General features: G+C 39.1%; 1 protein-coding gene across 1 annotated transcript in view; it reads right to left on the minus strand.

Moving 5' to 3' along the window:
• LOC107723952 (kinesin-like protein KIF21A) overlaps positions 1–22,109 on the minus strand; it is a 69,443-nt gene that overhangs the window by 10,612 nt on the left and 36,722 nt on the right. The window contains exons 15-29 of the mRNA XM_016532683.1: positions 20,159–20,358; positions 19,388–19,495; positions 19,227–19,295; positions 18,088–18,224; positions 17,860–18,004; positions 16,739–16,933; positions 13,957–14,058; positions 13,652–13,817; positions 11,764–11,784; positions 11,104–11,161; positions 10,964–11,018; positions 10,503–10,714; positions 8,929–9,060; positions 7,009–7,145; positions 266–440 (exon numbers count right to left, since the gene is read on the minus strand). Of these exons, the coding sequence (XP_016388169.1) occupies positions 266–440; positions 7,009–7,145; positions 8,929–9,060; positions 10,503–10,714; positions 10,964–11,018; positions 11,104–11,161; positions 11,764–11,784; positions 13,652–13,817; positions 13,957–14,058; positions 16,739–16,933; positions 17,860–18,004; positions 18,088–18,224; positions 19,227–19,295; positions 19,388–19,495; positions 20,159–20,358 (1,912 nt within the window). The remainder of the gene's footprint in view (positions 1–265; positions 441–7,008; positions 7,146–8,928; positions 9,061–10,502; positions 10,715–10,963; positions 11,019–11,103; positions 11,162–11,763; positions 11,785–13,651; positions 13,818–13,956; positions 14,059–16,738; positions 16,934–17,859; positions 18,005–18,087; positions 18,225–19,226; positions 19,296–19,387; positions 19,496–20,158; positions 20,359–22,109) is intronic.

Raw genomic sequence — 22,109 nt, forward strand, 5'->3', positions numbered from 1 at the left:
GGTCAGCATAGCTCATTAACATTTAAAGGAAAATGCTACAAAATGGCTTGCTCTGAAAAGAGCTGTTTTTGACAGGGTAAAAGGGGTGTTTTTTACACTACCATTGTGAAATTTTAACCAAACTATGTTACAGACTTTTCATTAAGACCCTAAAGAATCATATCAACTTGTGGAAAATGGGCATCGGATGACCCCCTTAAGTGTCCGAAAACATATTATGTGGTATTGTTATTCTATATGCACGTTAGGTTGGACAGGAACTCACGTGAGTGTCCGGATGCACTTTGCAGAGTCACGGATATCCCAGACTTTGATGTAGGAGGTGGAGACTGTGAACACCAGACTGGAGCTGTAACGCACAGATACCACGTTGTTGGGGTGGCCGCCTAGAGACATGATCTCCTGTCCTGTGACCAGGTTCCACACCTTACAAGTCCGGTCTGAAAGAGGAAACAGGGCCAGCTTATAAAAACTTGTTAGACCAGTTATTTTTACGAATAAGTACTAAAAAAATCAGGAACTGAAAGGGTTAATCTCACAGTATTCCCATTTCATAACTCTCTGCTCTTGGTAGCTCTGGAACTACCCTATCCTGATTCACTTCCTACCTCTCTTACCGTCAGCATTACATCTCTATCCGCCAGGCTAAGTCCAGTACTGCCCCTGTGTCACAAGGTGCAAGCGTTAGGGTTGGTCCTCCTCAATTTGCATCTTGTTTCTGTGCTGAGTGTTAACATTTTTGGAGTGCTGGTTCGACTACTGCAATTCTCTCTTCTATGGCTTATCCAACACAACAATACATTGTTAAGTTCAATGGAACGACACAGACAACCCTTTACTGCAGAGCCTTTTTTACTGCAACATGCTGCTTGCTGGCGCCCTGTTACATTGCATTCTTGTGCCAACTAGCGCTCTATATGCAAGCAAACTACCGTAATACACTGTATTAGATTTACATGAACAATACATTACATTTCCTCCCCAGTAGACTTTATGCAACAATGTGAGTACAGTTGTGTCTCACATAACAAACTTTGAACACACATGAGTTAGAACTTCATGATATAACTAAATTTGCCTTTTTAGCACCACTAATCAGTCCATAACTACAGATTTAATCTGTTAGGTGCTTTCCTCTGGTGAAGTGGATATCTCCTTTCAGGACTGGGAACTGTCCCTGTATCCACTGGAACATGAGGCCGGGTAACACTGGCATTGCCCTCGTCACACACCTAAGGAGCAAAATCATCAGCCATGATACTGTCCATAGCAGCCGTTCGGTCCTGTATATTAGATGGCAGCAAATGGTCCACATGTACCTTCACACGACGTTCTCCGACTTAAACTTGGTACGTGAGAGGTCCAAGTTTGAACAAAATCACTCCTGGAGCCCAGGCACAATTTGAGTGTTGACTGTTCCGCACAATCACTTACTGGCCAACCTCAAATGATCTGAGTTTCCTAGAAGGTGTGTCATGACCTCTTTTTTGCTACACTTGGTGTTTGACAACCACAGCAGATGTATCTGGCTTTAGCAGTGTGAGACGGATTCGAGGCCATCTTTTCAAGAACAGTTCAGCAGGTGTACGTTCTGTTAGTGTATGAAAACACGCCCGGCACAGATGAGGTGCAAGAGACTGGTCTCTTAACCTTTACCATGCCTTATTGAAGATTTGTACCACCCGCTTGGCTTGACCGTTTGTGGCTAAATTATACGGAAGAGACAGAACATAATGCACACCGTTTTTTTCTTAGGAACTCCTCCAACTCCCTGGAAGTGAATGGTGGGTCATTGTCTGACACCAACTCTTTTGGGAATCCATACGAAGCCCAGAGATGGTGCAAGATGTTTATGGTCTTTTCTAAGTTGGTCAGGTGAGTGGGGAAGATTTCCACCCATTTTGAGTGGGCATCCACAGTCAGTAGAAAGTGTTGTTTGTCAATCTCTGCATAATCTATGTGAATGCGCTCCCAGGGTGTTGTTGCCCAGGACCATGGATGCAGGGGAGCGCTAGGGGGTTGATTTCAACCCAGCTCGCATGGAGTGCACTTACTTACTAAGTTCTAGATGTCTTGGTCGAGCCCCGGCCACCAGAGGTATACTCTTGTAAATACTTTCATTCTTACTATACTGGGATGACCCTCATGCAGCTCAGACAACAGCCTTTCCCTATAGTTTGGAGGAATGATCACTCTCGAACCCCACAGGATACAGCACTGGTCTGTTTAAAGCTGGTCTTTCCTGACATGAAAATGTTTCAAGTGTTCATCTGTGACATGACTGGGCCATCCTGACAAAGTTAGGTCCAGCACTTTTGATAGCAAGGGATTTCTCCTAGTTTCAGTGGCAATGTCCTTTGCACAGACTGGCAATTTGTCTAGGTGTGAAACCTGAAACACAGTCTCCTCTTCCCTCCCTGTAGAGGCTGAGTCACATGGTAATCTAGACAACGTGTTTGCATGATCAGAAGAACGTCTGTACTCAATGTCATAATCATAGGCCAACAAAGTCAATGCCCAACGTTGCATGCATAGAGCAGCAAGTGTAGGAATGGCAGACTTGGGACCTAGGATAGCAAGCAGAGGTTTATGATCAGTTAGCAGGTGGAACTTGCATCCATACAGATACTTGTGAAACATTTTCACTCCAAAGACTATGCTGAGGTCCTCTTTTTCAATCTGTGCATAGTTTTTCTCACTTGCTGTTAGAGTCCTCAATGCAAATGCAATGGGGTGTTCCTCCCTGTAGGCAGCACATGTGAGATAATCGCTGAAGCGTCGCAGGCAAGTGGTTTTTTTGGGATCATAGTGGGCTAACCACTTACTTGACGACAGTAGCTGTTTACAGGCATCAAAAGCTTGGGCACACTGTGGAGACCACTGGCACTTTACATTGGCCAACAGCATGGAAAGATTTGGCACAAACTTTTCGTAGTAGTTCAGAAATCAGAGAAAAGTTCGTAGTTCTGAGATATTATTAGGAGCAGGGGCCTTCACAATCGCTTCCACCTTGCTCTCTGTTGGATGCAGCCCTTTTCATCAATCTTGAATCCCAAGAATTCCACAGACTTACAGAGGAATACACATTTTGTTTTCTTCACCTTTACTTCATGTTGCTGAAATTGTGACAGCACTTTGTCTAGTACTATCAGATGTTCCCCAGAAGATGAAGCAGAGACCAGAATATTGTCCATAAAACACACTACATGTTGGAAGGATCTGGTCCATTGTGTGTTGGAAAATTGCAGGTGCGGTGGAAATTCCATAAGCAAGGTGATGGTACCTAAACAGTCCTTTGTGTGTGTTTATGGTAAGGTACTGCTTGGATTCAGCATCCAACTCCAGCTGGTGATATGCAGATCAATCTTACTAAAGACTTTTCCCCCAGCCAAAGTGGCTAAAAGATCCTCCACATTCGGTAGTGGATATTCCTCTGCGAGAATGCATTTGTTCACTGTGACTTTATAATCGCCTTGGCCACAACTACTATGGGCGCCGCCCAATCGCTCCTTCTGACCTGAGGGATAATTCCATTCCTCTCCTGGCGATCAAGCTACTTTTCTACTGCTTCTTTAAGGGCATACGGACCAGGCCTCGGTTTGTTAAAGATAGTGTGGGATCCTTCTTGCACCCTCACTTTAGCTTTAAAGTCAGTGATTTTGCTGTACCCATCTCCAAAGAGTACTCTGTGTTTTTCAAGGACATCAGAGAGTGAAGTGACGCTCACCGGCGACACTTAAGCTGAAAATCTCCTTCCAGTTTAGCAATGGAGGTTTGCCTCCTTTGACCACAACCAATGGAAGTGACCACTGTTGTCCCTCATAGGTGACTGGAACCTTAAGCTCGCCCAATACAGGGATTTGGTCCCCAGTGTATGAGACCAGATGAATGGAGGTTGGATGCAACCTAAAGTCCTTCAATTTGTCATTAGAAATGTACTCTGATATCAAAGACAAAGAGGCTTCTGTGTCTAGTTGCATGCTAACCGTTTTGCCATTTAGCTGAAGATCAATGTAAATGCCATCCGCCTTGTCATGACCAGAGTAAATAGTGAATAAATCAAACAGTTCATCATCCACTGCACACTGTGTTTCTGATGTATTGCCTGACACGCACTGGGCTTTTGCTGAACGCCGTGTTCTGTGACTCCTGCATGCACGCTGTAAGTGTCCAATTTTTCCACAGTTGTGGCATTTCTCATTTTGGTAACGGCATTCTGTGGGATGGTGGTTGCTTCCACCACAACTGTAACAACTGCTTTTATGCTTGTTAGAAGGTTGCTGCTGGGCCCCTTTCTTGGTACTGTATTGCACTGAGAACGTCCATGTCCTCTGTATTTCTCTTTGGCTCCACAGGCATTCTGCACCTTATGCACAATTGTGTCCTTTATGGTTGTCGGAGCACCCAGCTCCTTAGTGTCCTTGTGTGCTAATTATATTGTGAGCGCAATATCACAGGCTTTCTTAAAAGTAAGATCCTTTTCTGACAGTAACCTTCTCCTGCAAGTCCACAGACAGATGTGTCCCTGAGAGCATCATCTAGAAATGTTCCAAATTCACATGAACTTGCCAGACGTTTCAAAGCCAGAATGTAGCCAGATATAGTTTCTTCAGGACTTTGGTTGTGTTGGTAAAATCTGAAGCATTCTGCAATCAGAACTGGCTTGAGCTTAAAATGATCAGAAAGGGTCTGAGTCATTTCCTGGTATGTTAAAATTGTGATTAAATTGTGATTGTGTGTGAAGTGACGTGTAGCCAAGTATGGTGACCGATACTCGGAATTTGTGAATAGAATTCACAGTAGTGAATAGGCCTGTTGCAATAATCAATATATCGTCTTAACGCACAATATATGTACATGACCTCAATAATTTTTGGTGACGCAATATATCGCCCATTATATTTCCTTAAAAATTAATGTCACCATGTTTTGTACATTCCACTTGCGCCTGTGTCTTTTGCAGCTTCTCGTACATAATGTGGTGTAGTCATGAGGTGCTAGTTCAAATTTAAAAAATACAAAAAAAGTTTCTGCAGATATGGTCTTGTTTAGGGATCTGTACCTTTGTGCATACGGACATATCTGCTAAGTAGGGATTGTGTTTTTCAGCAATAGTTTGTGCACCCTTAATTTACAGAGAAAAGGTCAGGGAAAAATCTGTTGATGGAAAAATTTCCATACAAGTTCTTTTTCTTTTTTTCCCTACTTGTTACTTTGCACTTTTTGTTAGAAAATGTTTATTTACTATTTATTCAGTTTTTTTAGGGTATCTAATATTTTGATACTTAATTTCCATGATCTAAATATTCTTACAAATTAAAAGTTTGTTGTCATTTGGAAAGGTGTAGGCCTTCTTGCATTATTATGCTGTTATATTATGATTATATATTCAGTGGCATAAAATGGTCTTTAAAATGACAATAATATCGCTTATCGCAATTATTTCTGGGGCAATATATCACACAACAAAAAGTTGTTATCATGACAGGCCTAGTAGTGAACACACACACACAGTGAACACACACCTGGAGCAGTGGGCAGCCATGTGCTGCGGCACCCGGGGAGCAGTTGGGGGTTCGGTGCCTTGCTCAAGGGTCTCACCTCAGTCTGGTACTGAGGGTGGAAGAGAGCGCTGCTCATTCACTCCCCCCCTCGACAATTCCTGCTGGACCTGAGACTCGAACCTGCAACCTTTGGCTTACAAGTCCAACTCTCTAGTCATTAGGCCACGACTGCCCCCAGTTAAGTCAATTACTTTGCTACTTTAACTGGCTCAACTAGACTTTTTTTTAAGAGGCCATAATCCACAGATCCTAAAACATTCAGGAACACATCTTCTTTTTTTCCACTATCAATTTTATTTGCTGCAATCCATCGCTTAAATCTATCCAAATAGGTGTCAAAATCCTCTTTAGTACTTGCACCCATCCTATTGTGGCCATTTTTCTTTTCCTTTTTTAAAAAAATTTCTTTGTAATTTATTTCGTCTTTTTTTTTGTAAAAAAAAATTTCCGCACTAAATGTCACAGATCAGCTGTTACCTCCATGGCTGCTGTGGTTCGCATTCTGACCTGTAGGTGTCACCGTACTCACACGAGCTCAGCATGTGACTCTGACTGCCACCGTGGACATTTGTTTGACTAGCGATTAGTACTCTTTCTTCTCCTACACACAATTTTCTGTTACATTTCTTTTTAATCATTGAGGATTCCAAAACCTCCTCGTCACCACTATTAAGTTAAAAGGAACGACAAAAATAACATTTTACTGCGGAGCCTTTTTTACTGCAACATGCTGCTCGTTTACGCTCTCTGTTATGTTGCATTCTTGTGCCAACTAGCACTCCATGTACAAGCAAACTACCGTAATACATTGTATAGATTTACAAGAACAATACATTACATAAATAAGTATATTAAATAAATAAATAAATAAATAATTCATTCATTCAGAATCCACAGCTAGGGTTCTCACATACACCAATAAATCTTCCCACATTACTCCTATTCTACGCAGACTACATTTCCTCCCCGTTCTCTTCCATATTCAATACAAGATTCTTCATGTCATGACATTCAGGGCCCTCCATGGTCTTGTCCTCCCATATATTTCTGATCTCATTCATATGTACATCCCATTATGCATTCTTAGGTCCTCTGATTCTGGTCTGTTGTTGGTCCCACGACACAAACTAGCATCGTTTGGTAGAAGGGCCTTCTGTATCTCTGCCCCCACACTCTGGAATTCCATTCCCCAAAACATCCATGACCTCTCAACATTACATAACTGCAAAAGCCCCCTTTACACATTTAGTTTCATTACATGTTTCTCTGATCCCTAACCTCATGAACTGTTTTCATATCATGTATGTTATCTATGGTATCTGTATTGTCTCTTTGTCTGCTGTTGTGTTCACTTGTTATAGTATTGTAAAGCAACCTGGTTGGGTGAGCACAACAAAATCATACTAGCATAAACTATATAATGAATGTTGAATGGTGTTCTGACCTTTTGACCCGGTGAAGAGGAGGTCATCTGTGGAGTCGACACACAGTACAGCTTTACTGTGACCCTCGGCTATATGAACACACTGCAGAGAACTGCCACGACTGCTCTTCGATACAGGAACAGGGTTGATCATACCTCTGATGCACGTCAAAAAATCAACAATCAGTAAACTCCTCCATTAAGACTTGTGTATAGAGACATTGTCCTCTATCCACACATTGCAGCAAACAGTGCCATAAAAATACTTTCCCCCTTCCTGATTCCCTCTTTAACTGCATATTTACCTCCATATTTCATATAACCAAATTTTGTGTTAGACAAAGGAAACCGGACAAAACAAAGCATAGTTTTGAAAAAGACCCCAGATGTTCCAGAAGTGTCCTGTCAAAGTTTGACATTTAGTTCTCAAAATAGGTAATAAAACAGAATATCATGAAGGCGGCGAATCATTTTTTTATGGCACTGTACGATTTTTCCAAAACAGTTTATGAAAGTATGATAGGGCATGCGTGCCTGTCAAGAAATTCATCCACATGCAGTGAAATAAACATGTATGATGCAAAACTAAATAGATAAACAAAAGACAAAAATGATTCAAAAATGTAATTGGAGTGGAGAGGCTTGTCAAATCACTTGTGTTTCAGAAAAGAACAGGGAAAGACTGAAGCACATCAAAGTTTAAACATAAACCCAAACACTCAAATTTAGTCATATTTTTGTTTAAATACACATTCCTAAATTTTACACATTAACAGATGATGACGTTAACTTTGCCCCCTTTGGACTATGATTTACTGATACTGTCTTGACACTTGCTTGGAGATATAATGCTGGGCCCCGCCCACGGGGCAGGACTGACTCTAGGCTCCTCCCATAACCACTGAAAACACTTTAAATACATGCACATGCACATTCATATTCACAAACACACACACACACACACACACACACAGAGGAATCTGTTATTCAATTAACATATGAGAAATGTCTAAATTCAGTGCAAATTAAAAACCAAAAAAAACTTTAGATGCAAATAATCAGAGTAGTCAGCATCTGTAAGGCAAAAACTTCTCTTGACCTTAGTTTACATTGTGTTATGTAAACTCTATAGAGAAAATAAATATTAGAACTGAATTGGTATATTACTCTCCAGGTCAATCCAGGTCTTGCAGTCCTGTGTTGGAAAACACGTTGGCCTGGTCACACCCCCTTAGAGACATTTAATTTTGAAATCCTGAAAGGACAGTTATTCGTTCTAGACTACCGTTTATTGACTCCCATCCAACAAGTTCTGCAGGGCAAAATCAATGACTTCTCTACTTTCAAAGCCAAGCCAATTTAGCATTTTGTGGCCACTTTTTACGTGGACTGCTAATAACACAACTATTGACAACACCCTGAATTAGAAAATGCCATGTAAATGCCATTTTCTGGATTACTGAAAACAATCACTTGTCTAAATTGGAATTTCGACCCCCTTCTGAGTATTACACAGTATGTGATTCTCATTCTCATTCTTAATAATGGTGTGATTATTGCAGCCAATGTAAAGTGGTTATTATTTGATATGTTAGGGTAAAAGTCAAGGAACAAGCTTTTTCAAAAACTGTTTTTTTTTTTTATCATATATGCCAAACTTTCGATATACATATCCTGTTTGCAGTATTCCTTTTAAAGGGGTCATATGATGCTTTTTTAAAGATCATTATTTTGTGTATTTGGTGTAACAGAATATGTTGACATGCTTTAATGTTCAAAAAACACATTATTTTTCAAATACTGTACATTATTGTAGGTCCTCTATGCCCCGCCTCTCTCAAACGCTTCGTTTTCCTAAAAACCATCACAAACAGGCAGAGACTAAAAACCTCCAAAAACTGCAGTAGTAACTTTCTGCCACTGGGGGGTGCTAGCTCTTACTGTGTGATTTCTTTGGCTTTGGCCTTGTCAGTCAGGGCTTGTCCCTTGTCATAAGTCTTCCTGCGAAACAGAGGGGATGGTTCCGGTACTCTCTTTTGCCCACCTGCTGGAAGTCTGTTGCCAGAACTGCTACTTTAAGATCCATTTGCAATGTGAAAGACAGAAACATAAAATAAAACACAAGTACTGAAAAAAAAATACACAAAAATAAGATGGGCAGCATGCATAATAGAAGACAGAAACAACTGAACGTTGCCTGTTCTTTAAAACTGAAAATGCTGATTAAACCCAAGAGGTGGGTTTCACAGTTACTACCGCAAAAATGTTTGCAGTACTTCAGTGTTACTTGCAACAAACCCTTGGCAACAATGCAAACCTACTGGCAAACAATTGTGGGGTGACTCTCTGAAATATCTGACACTACTAGCAAACGGTATCTCAAAAATGTCTGGTACTACTGGCAAATAGTTATTTGACAAACATCTGCAACTACTGCCAAACAGATATTTTGAAAATCCTCACAACTACTGACAAACAGATATTTTGAAAATACAACTACTGGCAAACAGATATTTTGAAAATGCTCAACTACTGACAGATAATTTGAAAATACTCACAACTACTGACATACTTTGAAAATACTCACAACTACTGACAAACAGATATTTTGAAAATACTCACTACTACTGACAAACAGATATTTTGAAAATACTCACAACTACTGACAAACAGATATTTTGAAAATACTCAACTACTGACAGATATTTTGAAAATACTCACAACTACTGACAAACAGATATTTTGAAAATACTCAACTACTGACAGATATTTTGAAAATACTCACAACTACTGACAAACAGATATTTTGAAAATACTCAACTACTGACAGATATTTTGAAAATACTCACAACTACTGACAAACAGATATTTTGAAAATACTCAACTACTGACAGATATTTTGAAAATACTCACAACTACTGTCAAATAGATATTTATTCTTGTTTATTGTTATTCTTGACCACACTCCCTTGTAACCGTTTATTTGATCTGAATTTGTGGTAAACAGACTGACAAAAATGGTTGCCAGAAGTGTACAGCACTTCCCGCTGGATAAGTAGTCCCCATGGCCTACTATGCTTTTGTTATCTAGTTTTCGGTAATCCAAGTTTCAAGAGAAATAAAAGTTATTATAATAATATAGTTTGGTCCAAATTATAAATTTTTTTTTGACAAATAGATTATGTGGACAAATATGACTCTTGATTATCATAAGTTCATCAGTACCAAACATAGTTTTGTTGTTTAGTGTTGTTAGCCACTCAGAACACGTGGAACAGGAATAAAAGTCAAGTGAATGAAAGCAACATCCTATATTAGAGAAGCCCATCTTTGATGTTGTCTGAACTGTCAATTACTGTAAACTGGAAGTGACCAGATGAGACCAGTCCTAACAAGGCACAACATTGTAAAGTAAACATAAAACAGGAGTAGTTAGTTCATGCATGATGTGAGGTGGAGCAGTGAGTAAGCGTTAAGCTTTTAGTTAGCAAGGTTTGAGATTACTACATACTTACATGGTACCCATTCTAGAGGACAAGCCTGCAGGAGGGAGCATGTAGTCCCGATCCCTGACTGTATTTCCAGCCGACTCCAGGTCTCCAGATACCTCGGATGTCTCAGCCATTGGGTGTAGAGGGACAGAGAAGTCTCTTGTTGGTGTGTCCGGGCCAGAATCACAGTTGTTTACATAGAGTAACTCCATCTGAGTAGTGGTCCTTCTTCGGGCCTTTGCAATTATTGAAAAACAAACAGACATGCTTAGTTAAGTAAGGAACAGTATATGCAAGGAATCAGTTGTCATTTAGCAAAGCTTTCATCCAAAGTTACTTATTAGGTTCAGTCCAACTGAGATTAGGTGTCTCGATTAAGGTGACATTGATCCTAGCTCATGGATCACCCTTTGAATGGTTTGCACCTAAAGTCTCTTGCTTACCAAGCTTTGCGTAAGGTAAAATTAAAGTAATTTGTCCCATACCTTAGTCCTAGATTTAGTCTCGCCACATAACTTCATGAGGTCTGAGGCCAGGGTGCTGAATTGTGGGATAATATATTCAATCATTCATTGAAGGTACAGTAATGAAAACAAATATATTTGTCATTAGCAGATAAACATACTTTCCTTCCACTGCAGGACTTGGGGTCGACTCGTCACTACTACTATCATCTCCATTTTCTAATGAGAAAAAAGAAATAAGAGAGTGTATATATAATTTACACCAGAAGAATTTCTTGGAAGGACTTGCAAAATAGTTGAATTGAGGCAAAATCACACCGCCACTGTTATCTGCGATGTTTTAAAGAGGCTTTCGAGAGTGTGGTAGTAAAAAAACAAAAGCAAATGAGGATAAATTAAGCACAGCGCTACCATGCTAGTTTCTTTAGTTGCTGTGAAACGCTGATCCAAACCGGTTTCTGATATCAGCTGTGACCAGAAAGAGGCTACCATCAAAGTTAGTGCAAAAAAAGTTGTGGAGAAGAGGAATGAGGGAACACAAATGGTAAATCGTTCAAAAAGGAGGGGGAAAAAATTAGTCGTACATGGTCTGGAAGAGTTACTTGTTTTCCTGCTGCCGGACTGTGATGTATGCTAATGCTAATAAGTAGCATGTTGCTAGCTGGGGACTGATGTTTTAATATGGTAGGAACCGGTAGAGGAGGTGTGGACAGATGAACAGAAGCCTCATGCACCTGCGGACGGGACCGCTAGCCTGTGGTTAGTCGGAAGAGGTAGACCCATGCACTCATTACAGAGAGAGTGTGGCTACTGGTACTCACCCAAGGGCATGTTACCTAGTTCTGTTTCAAATCGGCCAAACAGGGGAACAGAAAAAAGGCAACAAAGAAATCAAAAATACATTCCCCCAGTTGAAAACAAAACCAAACGTAACAAATACGAAAGAGATATAAACCAACAAACTGGAGAGGCCTAATACAATGCTTAGTAAAAGATCAGAAATGAAGTCATATGGTATGACGGGATTCATGGATATATACGCTAAACCACAGTACAATGTGAATATGGAAAAGATATTTCAAAAGTTCCCACTCCTTTTAACCAACACATTTCCATTGCATTTTCATGATTTTCCAGACCTGAGTATCACAATTTTAAAATTCCCTGATATTTCCAGGTGACCACGGAAATCTTGTTTTACTACTTCACTGTAATCGGCTACCTATTTAGTCTTAGGCAACATACTCACGGCCCGTAATTTGAAAGGGCAGCTCCAATCTGATTGGTTGGGTGCTAAGTAACTTTTGGCAGTAAAGGGGTGTAAAGGTTTGTATCAGTCCACAGTCAAACAGCTTTCAAAGTATCTTGGCTGCTACAGCGAGGACTTTCAAGGATGTTTTGTTTTTCCAAAGTTTGCTTTGACTATTTGTAGTACTTGCTCGGTCTGTACAACCTTTCATGGGTAATGATGTCCTACAGAGTTTAGCTCCAACCCTAATAAAACACACCTGAAATAGCTAATAAAGCTAGAAACTTTCAGACAGGTGTGTTTGAGCAGTTTTTAGCTAAACTCTGCAGGTCGTCGGCCATCCAGGAGCAGGTTCGGACACCGCTGATTTAAGGTATCCAAAAACGAACTCTGTCAGACATGTGGTTCAGACAATCTCTTCCTGTCTAAAAATGTGGTTCTTGGGCAATATAAGCTGCAATGTGGACCAGACTTAATACTGAGACCACAAACTCAACACACAGTGTTGTAGTAAAGACCAGCTCATTTGAGTCCAAGTCCAGGCTGAGACCTGAGTAGGTTGAGTGCGAGTCAAGACCAAGACCAATTGAGGGTCGAGTTTGAGTCGAGACCGATTCCAAATGCTCCCAAGTACAAAACAAGACGAAGACCATGAAAATGTGTCCGAGTCCGGTCACGAGGCAAACAACACTGATAGAGCTGCAATAGGCAATGATGCCTTAACAGACCACACATACTTATAGTTTCTGTCAGCTTTTGGGCAATATTTGATTCGTTTCAGGGTGGTCTGCAAGAATTATTGGCTTACACAACTCCATGACTAGTCAACACAGACTCAACACCTCAACTAGTGGCAGAACTAATCAACTAGTCGGTGCAACTCCTAGACCGGGGTAGCCAATACCGCTCCTTGGAAGGCTAACTTCCTGTAGACTTCAGTTCCAAACCTGCTGCAACATACCTGCTTGTTATTTTCAAGTAATCCTGAAGACCCTTGATTAGCTGGTTCAGGCATGTTTGACTACGAATAGAGCTGAACTCTGCAGGATGGAAGCCCTCCAGATGGAGGGATGGCTATCCCTGCCATAGAGTCTACAGATGCATTTGTGAGTTTTTGCAGAATCACAAAAAAGTCCTGGGTTTCTTATGATTGGCAAAATTGTTCAATATCATGCTTTGCTACTGGGGCTGGTGCAGAAGCAGGTACCAGTGCTTGGCCAGGGCTCATTTTCCAATGACTGATCATCATGATTTTGGCAACAATCCAGGGTTTTTTGTGAGAAAAAGCACAGCCCGCTTTGAGAATTGGCACTGGCTCTGGCACCAGCCCCAGTGGAAAAGCGGAATCTGAGCATTCTGGCATGCTAGCAGGGCTGAGCAGTAGAGTTGGGGTCTCTGTGTAGTTCCTAGGGCCTGGGGTCAAGGGGCTAATGGATAAGCCCCAGGAAGAGTTTCCCTACCTTGCAGAGCATTCCCCAACAACGCATCCAGTTCCGGGTTAAACTCTGCCTTCTCTTTCAGCATGTGGAAGAGCAGCTGGTTTTGAGTGGCACTGTTGATCTCAGTTTGCTTGAGGCGCCCCTCCAACACCTTTATCTGAGATTCCTTCTGAGCCGCCTGCAGACCCTGAAAGCGCGCAGTCAGTATGAATGCCAAGTGTGTTAATGTTTTAATAAATGAATGAAACTGTCTAAGAATAGATCTTTTAACATTATAGTCTTTAACACAGATCCCAATGCAGGGTAACAGGTTTGTGATTGGATACCTTGTTGATGGACATGGACATAAAATGGTCCAGTAGGAATCGAGCTTCAGCCAGAGTGCAGGAACCAATCACAGCCGAAACATCAACAGCATCACCCTCCTCCTACATATGAACAAGAACAGTAAGTCCTCAATTAATTAATTCAAACTCCATTTAGACTAACTTCAGTGGTTTGATTTAGGCGGCATTATTCTCAGATCGGTTTGTCAATACGAGTCGTACGTCATTGACAAGCGACGGTGGCGAATGACAACAACTCAGGTGGACGCTTTCCTGCGTGTTGCCAAGCCCATGGTTTTCCTGCGGAATTGGGCTTCTTTTACACTGTCGCCGCAGGTTGTGCGATTTTGATGGAGTGGACTCACAACAAAGGGGAAGACCACCTAAAAAACATGACTGGGCTAGTTTTAATTAGCAATTATGCTGGTTTTGTTTTGCTGACCTGCCAACCCTGTTTCCAGGTACAGTACTTGGGTTGTTTCGCAAGTTTAATTCAAGAATTCGCAAGAATTTGATCACATGACAAAGGGTAATTTCAGTGATGGTACTTAATGTCAGTGAAATGATTCAGAACCGTTTCAGTGAACTGATGCAGTGTCATTACAGTAAACTGATTCAGATCATAGAAGGTGCGTTTGATTCGACCATAGGTGTCCTGCCAAGTGGACTTAACAGGGGATTCGGCCATATTATGATACATTCCAATCGGGAGAGAACATGTCCAGTTCGAAGGGAGCTGCTAATGGCATAGGGAATAAAGGTACACTGATTCATGACTTCACAGAAAGTGGAGAGGGTAATTTACACCAGTCATTGCTCATCTCTCCAGTACTAAAGGCGGTGAAAAGGAGTTTTATTATTATTTTTATTATTATTATTAAATTTATTTAATTATTATTATTATTATTATTATTATATGGCATTATTATTGAGTTTCATCTGTCCCAGGTATCTTTGTTCTGTTCTATTTATTTGTGTTATTACTTGTAATTTGTTTAATTGTTCTTATTTTACTATTAAATGTTTTCTCTTTAATAACGTTAATAACTTTATATTAGTTAGGCTAGTAGTTTTTGCTGTGGTATTGAAATTGGAATTAAAAATGGGTTCATAAAACAACTACTTCAAAATATGTGGTCAAGCAGAACATTGCATTTATGAATGAAGCATTTATGAATGTAAAGTGTGCTTGTAAAGAAATAGTGTGTCAACATTTTGATTAAAATCTAAATCGCAATATTGATAAAAAAAAATCATAACAGTATTTTTTTTTGTCCATATAGCACAGCCCTAGTTTACTGTATATGCAGTTGTTCATGGGTAAAAATTGTGAAATATGTGATGGTTCCATCTTACATAAGACACATCTAATATAACCAACTTACATTTATTTTCATATTAAACATCACAACAGATAATTATCACTCAATTTAGCACTTTCAAATATGACATTTAATACTCACTTAATGATAAAAGCATATTAATATAATACTCATGGATGTATTATATCCACATGCTTATTACACAAACGTATGGTAATATATATTTATTTTCAGAAGTATATTATGTCATCATAGTTTACAGGGGTGTAACAGTTCAAATTGCTCACGGTATCATGTATGTTCGGTTTGTGTCATGGTTTTAGAGTCAAGGTCTCGGTACGGTTTGATATGTGCTATGTTTAGGGAAAAAAGACTATACTGTCAAATAAAATTAAAGAAAATAAGAACAAATAATCTAACTACAAGCAACAGCACAAATAAATACAATAGAGCAAAGATACAAATAAAATAAACAGTGCTTTTCAGTTTTTTTTAGGTAGGTCTAACATTAGTTTTTAGGTACAGAAATTGAATAAAGTAATCAAATGTAAAATAGCATTGCATATTTGACTGTATAAATTAAAGATTCATCCTTATTAAAGTTACAATCAAGATTCAATCAAGAGCAGTGAGTGATTTCCTTGTCTTTTGTTGTTTGATTAACATTAAAAACTTTAAGACAATGCACAGATCCAGTACACTGATACCGTACGTTCAACCGATTATGTCTTCTAGGATACTCACTAAGACGGCCATGTTGACATAATTTTTGTGTGAATTTGTCAAGCACAAGACTCAATATTTGCGCGCTCTCTGTGGGTTTGGCGCTTCAGATGAGCGCACACACAGATCTTCTCACTGTGCACGTGAGTTCTCATTCGCGTCTTCTGGCTCTTGAATGTTTAACTGGCAAGGCTTAAATGCGTTTAGCTTAAACAGATAGCAGCATGTGCTGTTCAGGTCTCGCCTGCGTTATCAGCACCCGGGTGATGACGGCATCAATGACTGCTCATATTCCAGCATACGGCACTCGCATTGAACAAAGTTTACAAAGAGTGACAGGTTTGTCCACGTTTCTTTTTTTTGTTCATCGCTGTTGTTGTAATGTATGAAGCCAGAATGTGTATCCATCGCCAGAAACATACATTAGCCGATCTCTGTCTGTTTTCTGTGTTGTTATTTTTAACAAGCCATATTACAGATGCGTTGTCAGATTTAAGTTGAACCGCGGTGCAAGTGCGTGCCGAACCGTGGGTGGAGAACGGTGCGGTTAGATTTTTTACCGAGAACCATTACACCCCTAATAGTTTAATATACGTGACGTACGTGTCTACATCTGATGACATGCAGAGTGAACACTGCATAGGGACCCTGTCAATCGGAAGCAACTAGAGCAAGTTCAGTGAACTGATTCAGATTTTCAAGAGTCATTTTAATAAACTGACTGAGAGTTGCCTCACCTTGGCTTCCTCCATCTGCATGATGTTGGCCTGGCAGTCAGAGATGCTGTCGTTGATGTAGTCGATGTTGGCCAGCAGAGACTCCAGCTCCTCATTCAGAGACTGAACATCTTTTTCTACCTCCGGTTCCTCCGCCAGCAGTCTCTCCCTCTTTCTGCTGATCTTATCCCGCCGGCGCGTCAGCTCTTCACGTTGCTGTGGACGGGATTTCAGACGACGAGAAGCTAAACAAGTTTGTACATAGCCTTATATTTTCCTTTATATTTTAGGAATGTAAATGTTATCTCCAGTTTTGGAGGTAACGCATTACAAGTAACGCGAGTTATGTAGTATCTAGTGAAGTAACATTACTTTTAATTTTACAAGAGAATATCGGAGTTACTTTTTCAAATAAGTAATGCAAGTAACTTTGTTTTCCCCTTTATTCACTGACAGCTCTCCTGTCCCTGTGTTGAGAGAAATCAAATCAGAAGCACTTCCTTCAGCCTCAGTCTTATTAATTTCACTTTTGGTGTGAAAGGGCCTTTACAGTTGCCAAAAATATAACTTTTGTTTTTTCGTTATTAAAAAAACAGCCCAGGCGACAAAAAGTAACGCAAAAGTAAGATAATGCATTACTTTCCATTAGTGCTGTCAATCGATTAAAAAAAATCACAAATTGCATTTGTGCAAATGAAAAATGCTCCCGGAGCTGCTTCCGTGTACAACTGTTGGCACAAGCTAGATTAAAGAGATTATTACATTTTGAATATAGATATTTTTCTTACAAAAACGCATCGATTCACCACAGAAGGCCTTTGTTCACCCCCCGGAGCCGTGTGAGACACTTTTTATTATGGATGGATGTGCTTTATTTCACTTCTTTTGGACTGATGTACTGCAACACCCGCTCATTTTCATTTTTGGGTGAACTATCCCTTTAACGCGCTAATTTTGACAGCACTACTTTCCATAAAAGTAACTAAGTAATGCAATTAGTTGTAAGGAGTAACGCAATATTGTAATGCATTACTTTTAAAAGTAACTTTCCCCAACACTGGTTATCTTACAATTACATTAGCATTAATGCAGGTTTAACATTGTTAGGTAGGTGTTTTTCATGATAACAGGTAGATTCATGCCTTTAGAAGACGATTCATGTCGGTCTCCATGTTGGAAATGGTCATGCGCTGCATGATAATATCGGAGACACGGCGTTCCAGACTCTGCCATTTCCCACGAGCCAGTCGGGTAGAGTACACCCCAATCGTCCTGCGATGGTATAATCTAAAGCAAACAGTTGTCCATCACAGCAGAATGAGCTCACATACTGTACACATATTAACGCACATGAAGCCTGTATAATGTACCTGGTTCCATTAGGTGCTCCGGAGGCCGAGTATGTGCGACCTGCTCTGTGAGAGAGGTCCTGGCTTGTCTCAGGCAGATTCCCCTTTCGTGTGACCTTTCCTGACATGGGTCGCACCTGTCTCCTCAGAGCACTCACCTGAGAGACACAGCAGCAATCACTACAGGAAACTCTGGAAAAACGCAATTTAGCCTTTTGTAACTTGCTAAAATGAACTGAGAGATTAAGAAAATAATCAACATATTAATTGACTATCAAAATAAATGAAATATACCTAAATACCCAAATTGAAGTATCAGTGTTTACATGGTAATTTTTCACTTGCATAGTAGTAAGTCTTTACAATGTTCAAATTTATTATCTGAAAGTATTTAGATAATTATTTAGTATTTAGCTTTTATTTGTATATTTTTATTTTGATATATGATCATTTTAGAAATTTTGTTATTGTGTTTTGACATTTTTATGTGTTTTTTAGACTTCTATTTAACTTTAATTTATATGTGGTTTTTGATCATTTTTAGTACTTATTTTTTCAGTTAGTTGCCAAGGCATAAGCGTATTATAGTGTATAAGTGCATCAGTGTTATTTTAGTATTATTTATGTAATATTCTAATAGTAATCAATATTTTGAATTAGCTTTGATTTTCAGTTTTAATTATAGTTTAAGTTCTAGTAAATTTGTTATGTTTTTTTTATTTATTTGTATTCGTTTATTATTATTATTATTATTTCTATAATTAGTCATTTTAATACTTCAACTTTGACTTTTTATTTCAGTTACTTGCCAGGGCAACATTTATAATTTTCTTTTCTTTTTTTTCCTTTCCTTTTTTTATTTAAGTTTTCATTAAATATTTATATATTATTTTAATGTATATATATATTTAATTTACCAAACTATTTTCAGTAGTTTGCGTTTTGGGTATCAATAACAACACTGAAGTGCTTAAGTGCATTACATAACAAAAATATCAAAGCAAGTGACTTTTATTTTCAGGGTATTTGCAGGTTTAAAGAAATGAAATGTATAACCTTAATAACACATTTTAAATTGATAAATATTATTGTGTGCATCAAACATCAATGAGTCACACATTGGAGGTACAGTAGAGGCAAAACTGAGGGGAATATTTCACCTCCTCAGTCTTCCTGCGCAGAATAAGTTCCTGTTGTCTCTTCTGAGCTTCAAGCAGTTTTAGCTGATGCTGTACAAGAGAAAAGCACAACACACGTTGAACACATTTCACTGTCAGTTGGCTCTTTCATGCTGCATTAGTGTTATTCTCCCATCATGCACCTCCTGTTTGCGTTGGTCCTTTTTAAGTGTGGCAATTTCTCGGTTCCTGCGGGATTCGGCCATCCTGCTCTTCTCCTGCTGCTCCTTCATCTGCTTCATCAGACGCACCTACCAACAGTCACCATAGCAACAGTCAGCTCATTTCAATTCTGGATTAACTGTAGGATTCAGTCCATACAAACTAATTAGACATACCAGAGTGTGGACTACTGCTACTATACAAGAGTATATAAGTTTAGAACAGCAACAATACTACTCATATATCATGCAAGAATAGTAAAATAGCAAAATATTCAATTAATTTCATAGTTAATGTCAATTCATTTAATCTTTAATTTGAATTATCTTAATTTGGGTTATTTTCACAGAAAATATTATGTGAGAAAATGTGTATAACTGATAAATTCAGTTTAATAATTAGCATATCATGTACTCGATCATTACTTGGTCCTAATTTCACTTAATATATATATATATATATATATAAAAAATTTTGTACACTTGTGTGGTTATAACACAATAAAATATATAACAAATAAATTCAAATTTTTATGTCAATGTTTATTTTTTATAGCCATCTATAAACAATTTAGTGGAGATTTTGTGAAAAGGAGGCAATTCTAAATGTATTTTTGCATATGTTGGAGTAGGGGTGTTGCGTCTGTGGACCACTGGGAGGCGCAGTTTGTGATCAAATATTTTATGTTGTAATGGTGATTCAGCATGTTTCAGTGATTCAGTGCACAGCCATGTCTCCATGGTGACTCTCACTTTGGTTTTCTTCATTTCCGCCAGATCTAGCTGTAGTTTCTTCAGTTGCTTCTCGTACTGTGACTGGTTCTTCAGTAGACGAGCGTGTTCCTTCTGAGCCGCCTGTAGTTTCTGGAGCTCTTTGTTCATGACACCGAGTTTCTTCTCGTACTCTGCTTTTATCCGTTTGGTCTTGTCCTCAGAGCATGACTCCACAGAGCCTACAACAAAACAAAACAAACAAACAAACAAAAAAAACCCCCACAAAACACAACACAAAAAAACAACAACAAACCAAAACAAAAACACAAAACAAAAAAAACCAAACAAAACAAAAAACCACAACAAAACAAAACAAAAACATAAAACAACAAAACACAAAAACAAAACAAAACAAAAAAAACAATACAAAACAAAAATAGAATATTACTTATTTTATTACTTATTATAGCACTTATTTTTCAATCCCTCCCCCCAAAATACCAGGCTCCATTCTGGTATGTAATGCCCACTTTTTGCAACTCAATCTATTTCTGAAGGATAAAAATAAAACCCTACCCTGTATTTCTTTCTGGTTAAACATACTGGTTCAGTACTGCAGATATGGAAACTAAACTTAGCTGTTACTGGCATTTTATGATGATATTACATTGACCCCAGCACCGTGCATCATATAGCGTAGCGGTGGTATATGTGTCCTTACCCATGTTGTGCAGCACACGGTCTCGCTCCAGCTGCGTGTCTCTGATTTTGCTCTGCAGCATCATGAGTTTCTGCTCATACTGTTGTTTGAGCGTGTGCAGACGTCTCTGACTGTTCTCAAGCTCATCGATCAGCTTCTGCTTGATGGCGATCTCACACGTGATGTTGGCCAGATCTGCCTGGAAGTCCTCTAATCAATCGAAAACAATAAAAATACTTCAAAATTATGTTTACAAAAAGACAGGCATTAAATGGGCATCATATTAGGGCCCGAGCACTGCAGTGTGAGGACCCTGCTGGAATTGCTCCGTTAATTCTTCTTCTTCTTCTAATAAATAAATCACATTTTTGAGGGCCTAAACATGCTCGAAAACTCATGAAACTTTGCACATGCATCAGAACTGTTGAAAATGTACATCTGATAAGCATGGCAAAATGGCTCGATAGCGCCACCTATAAAATTTAAACGAAGCGCCCCTCCCACTACGTTTCACGTACATGTACGAAATTCATCAAATTCAATACCTACAAAAAAGTCTCTTGGAGCGAAATCCTAAACGCAACAGGAAGGCATTCATTTTGAATTTCCTCTACGAGTTTTGTGCAGTTTTTGCCATTTTCAGGCCTCGTTTTAAATTGAAATTTGCTTAAAAAAGTAGTACTGTATATTATATATGTGCTTTATTGTATATTTACAAAACAGCAAAACTCTTGCACTTCATTACTTAAGATAAATAAATAATAAAATAAAGTTAATAATAAAATTAAAACAAAATAAATAGATCTGGCTTATTAAAATCATGTTTTATTGAGAATTTAATGAAAATTCTCATCATATAGCTTTAGTACTAGTTGAAGTCTCTAAAAAGTAGTCGTTTTCTAAATCATATTAAGGTAAAGTTATTATTTCACAGTAAACATCAGTACCCTTCTCATCCAGGTCAGAGTCAGACTCATCAGAGCTCTCCTCTGCATCCATTTCCTCTTCCTCAACATCCTCCTCGTCTTCCTCTCCATCTCCCTCCTCACGGTCACTGGCCTCCTGAGGGAAACAATCTCATGTCAAAGACTGAATGATGAGCTCCACCCTTAAAATGTGTTCTGATAGGGCAAGCGGCCTGTCAATCATACCATCTCTGGCTCTTGATTGGTCGATTCTAACTGCTCTCTCTCGTTAATCTTCTGTTCGCCGTCAAGTGTTTCATCTTTGTTGGCACTGCAGGAAAAATCAAAACTAGAAATTCAAATCTGTTTTGTAAGGTTTATATAT

The sequence above is a fragment of the Sinocyclocheilus rhinocerous genome, unplaced genomic scaffold (assembly GCF_001515625.1).
Source record: "Sinocyclocheilus rhinocerous isolate Xijiao unplaced genomic scaffold, SAMN03320098_v1.1 scaffold63, whole genome shotgun sequence".
In the NCBI taxonomy this organism is placed as follows: domain Eukaryota; kingdom Metazoa; phylum Chordata; class Actinopteri; order Cypriniformes; family Cyprinidae; genus Sinocyclocheilus; species Sinocyclocheilus rhinocerous.